The 2759-nt window shown below is 37.7% G+C and overlaps 1 protein-coding gene across 1 annotated transcript; it reads right to left on the reverse strand.

Moving 5' to 3' along the window:
- Nucleotides 1-1804: 1804 nt before the first annotated feature.
- LOC141714669 (uncharacterized) lies at nt 1805-2368 on the reverse strand. The gene is made up of 2 exons (XM_074518174.1): nt 2128-2368; nt 1805-2067 (listed from the first exon to the last, which is right to left on the reverse strand). The coding sequence occupies exons 1-2, from the start codon at nt 2366-2368 to the stop codon at nt 1805-1807; spliced, it is 504 nt and encodes a 167-aa protein (XP_074374275.1).
- Nucleotides 2369-2759: the final 391 nt, after the last annotated feature.

The raw sequence follows: 2759 nt of genomic DNA on the forward strand, positions 1-2759 counted from the left end.
AAATCCATCGCGATCTGCTCCCATTTCCATTCAGGTATGTCTAGTGGCTGAAGAAATCCACTGGGTCGCTGATGTTCCGCTTTTACTCTTTGATACATATAGCATTTACTTATCCATTACTTAATTTCCTTTTTCATATTCGGCCACCAATAATTCTCTTTTAAGTCCTTGTACATTTTCGTACTTCCAGGGTGAATCAAAAACCTCGAGTTATGCGCTTCTTGAAGAATATCATGCTATAATTCCATAACATCAGGAATCCAAATATGTGAGCCAATGCGGTATATTACTTTCTCATCCTTTTCAGCTCTAACCACTTCTCCTATCAATTTATCCTTCTTGTGGTTCTTCACTCGTTCTTGACAACATCGAATCTTTTCCAAAATCTCTAGCTGAAATATCATCGCATACACTACTTCATTTATAAGTTCTGGAACTTGTAGCTCTATTTCCAACTTTTCAAATTCCTTAATCAACTCTTAAGATGAAGTTAACACATTCAATCTTTCCTTGCGGCTTAGCGCATCCGCTACAACATTTGCCTTTCTGGGATGATAACTTATCGTACAATCATAGTCCTTAATTAACTCCGACCATCTCCTTTGCCTCATGTTCAATTATTTTTGCACAAAGATGTACTATAAGCTCTCGTGATCCATATAATTCTCACATTTTTCTCCGTATAAATAGTGTCTTCAAATCTTAAAAGCAAATACAATTGCTACTAATTTCAAATCATGCGTAGGATACTTATGTTCATGTGACTTTAACTGCCTTGACGCATATGCTATTATTTTTCCGTGTTGCATTAACACACAACCTAGTCCTTTATACGAAGCATCATTGTAGATTACAAACTCACCCTTCTCATTGGGTAGAACCAACACTGGTGCAGTTACTAACCTTTTCTTTAGCTCTTGAAAACTTTCCTCACACTTATCCATCCAAATAATCTTCTCATTCTTCCTTGTCAACTTTGTCAATGGGACAGCAATCCTAGAAAAATCTTGTACGAATCTTCTATAATATCCCGCTAATCTGAGAAAACTTCTTACTTCCATGGGAGTCTTTGGTCTATCCCAATTCATCACAGCTTCTATCTTTGCGGGATCTAATTTGATACCTTCACTATTGACTACATATCTGAGAAACTGAACTTCCTTTAACCAAAATTTGCATTTAGAAAACTTCGTGTATAACTTTTCTTTCCTTAAAATCTCCAAAGAAATCTTCAAATGTTCCATATGTTCTGCCTCCGACTTGGAGTATATCAAGATATCATCAATAAACACCATCACGAACTTATCTAAATATTACTTGAACACTCTATTCATAAGATCCATAAATGCAGCTGGCGTATTCGTCAAACCAAACGCCATTACCAAGAACTCATAATGTCCATATCTCGTTTGAAACGCCATTCTGGGTATATCTTCTGCCTTGATCTTTAATTGATGGTATCCAGATCTTAAATCGATATTCGAGAAACAAGTAGCTTCTTTCAGAAGATCACATAAATCATCGATCACGGCAGAGGATACTTATTCTTAATAGTCAACTTATTTAATTTGCGATAATCGATACACAATCTTATGCTTCCATATTTCTTCTTTATGAATAGGACTGGTGCACCTCATGGGGATACACTTGGGCAAATTACTCCTTTGTTTAACAATTCTTGCAATTGCATCGCTAATTCATTCATCTCAACGGGTGCCATTCGATAGGGAGCTTTCGAAACTGGTTTCGTTCCAGGAGCTAAATCAATCATAAACTCAATCTCTCGATCCAGAGGTAGTCCATGTTATTCATCTGGAAACACATCGGGAAAATCTTTAACTACTGGATTATCTTCAATCCTTAAGGATTCCTTCTCTACATCCTTTACATGAGCCAAATAAGCTTCGCAACCTTGTCGTAACAATCTCCTCGTCTGAATTACCATTAGAAACTTCCTACCTTGCTTCTTTCCTATGAATATCATATCAGCTCCATCATTTGTTCTCAATTTCACTTTCTTATTTATACACTCGATTTGCGCATCATGGTTTGCTAACCAATCCATCCCTAATATAACGTCGAATTCTCCTTACTTAAAAGGTATTAAATCAGCAGAAAAGTGCCAACCTTCTATAACCATATCACAATTGGGACAAATTCTATTGGCAATAACTCTTTCTTGATTCGCTACTTCTATAATCAAATTGGGTTCAAGCGGGTAAGCAACACACTTTAATCTATCAATAGCACTTTTAGCCATAAAAGATCTAGTAGCTCCAGAATCCATTAACACTTTGACTTCTACTGAATTTATAACAAGCGTACCTGCTACCACATCCGTATTCTGCACTGCATCTTTCATGGTCATATTGAATGTTCTTGCCCTTGGCTGGGCTGCTGGTGCTGGTGGGGGGTGATGGTCTAGCAATCCTAAGCACATTCACCTTCTAGACAGGTTCCTTATAATTCCTTGCCATATGGCCCACCTTTCCACACTTAAAATAAGTCATCTCTGGATTTCCTGCACCACTTGGGTATTCCGCTGAGTAGTGTCCTTTATGGTTACATTTGAAGCACGTCACATTCAGCTTATTGCACCTCCCCGGGTGGGTGTCGCTTGCCATAAAATTTACACTCCTGAATCTGGGGTCTATTATCCTTCACTGATTATCCCGTCTTCTGAAAATGATTCTTTTGATCCCCATTCCCAGGATTAAACTTCTGAAACTTCTGGTTCTAACTTCCAGCATTTCTTCCAA

Source organism: Apium graveolens, chromosome 3 (genome assembly GCF_009905375.1).
Source record: "Apium graveolens cultivar Ventura chromosome 3, ASM990537v1, whole genome shotgun sequence".
Taxonomy (NCBI): Eukaryota; Viridiplantae; Streptophyta; class Magnoliopsida; order Apiales; family Apiaceae; genus Apium; species Apium graveolens.

What these genes read in the sequence shown, in the direction of transcription:
- LOC141714669 (XM_074518174.1), bottom strand. Translation starts at nt 2,368, where the DNA reads ATGACCATGAAAGATGCAGTGCAGAATACGGATGTGGTAGCAGGTACG. An exon ending in TTGTGATATGGTTATAGAAG is followed by an intron (nt 2,068 to 2,127) that starts GTTGGCACTTTT and finishes ACGTTATATTAG; the next exon opens with GGATGGATTGGTTAGCAAAC.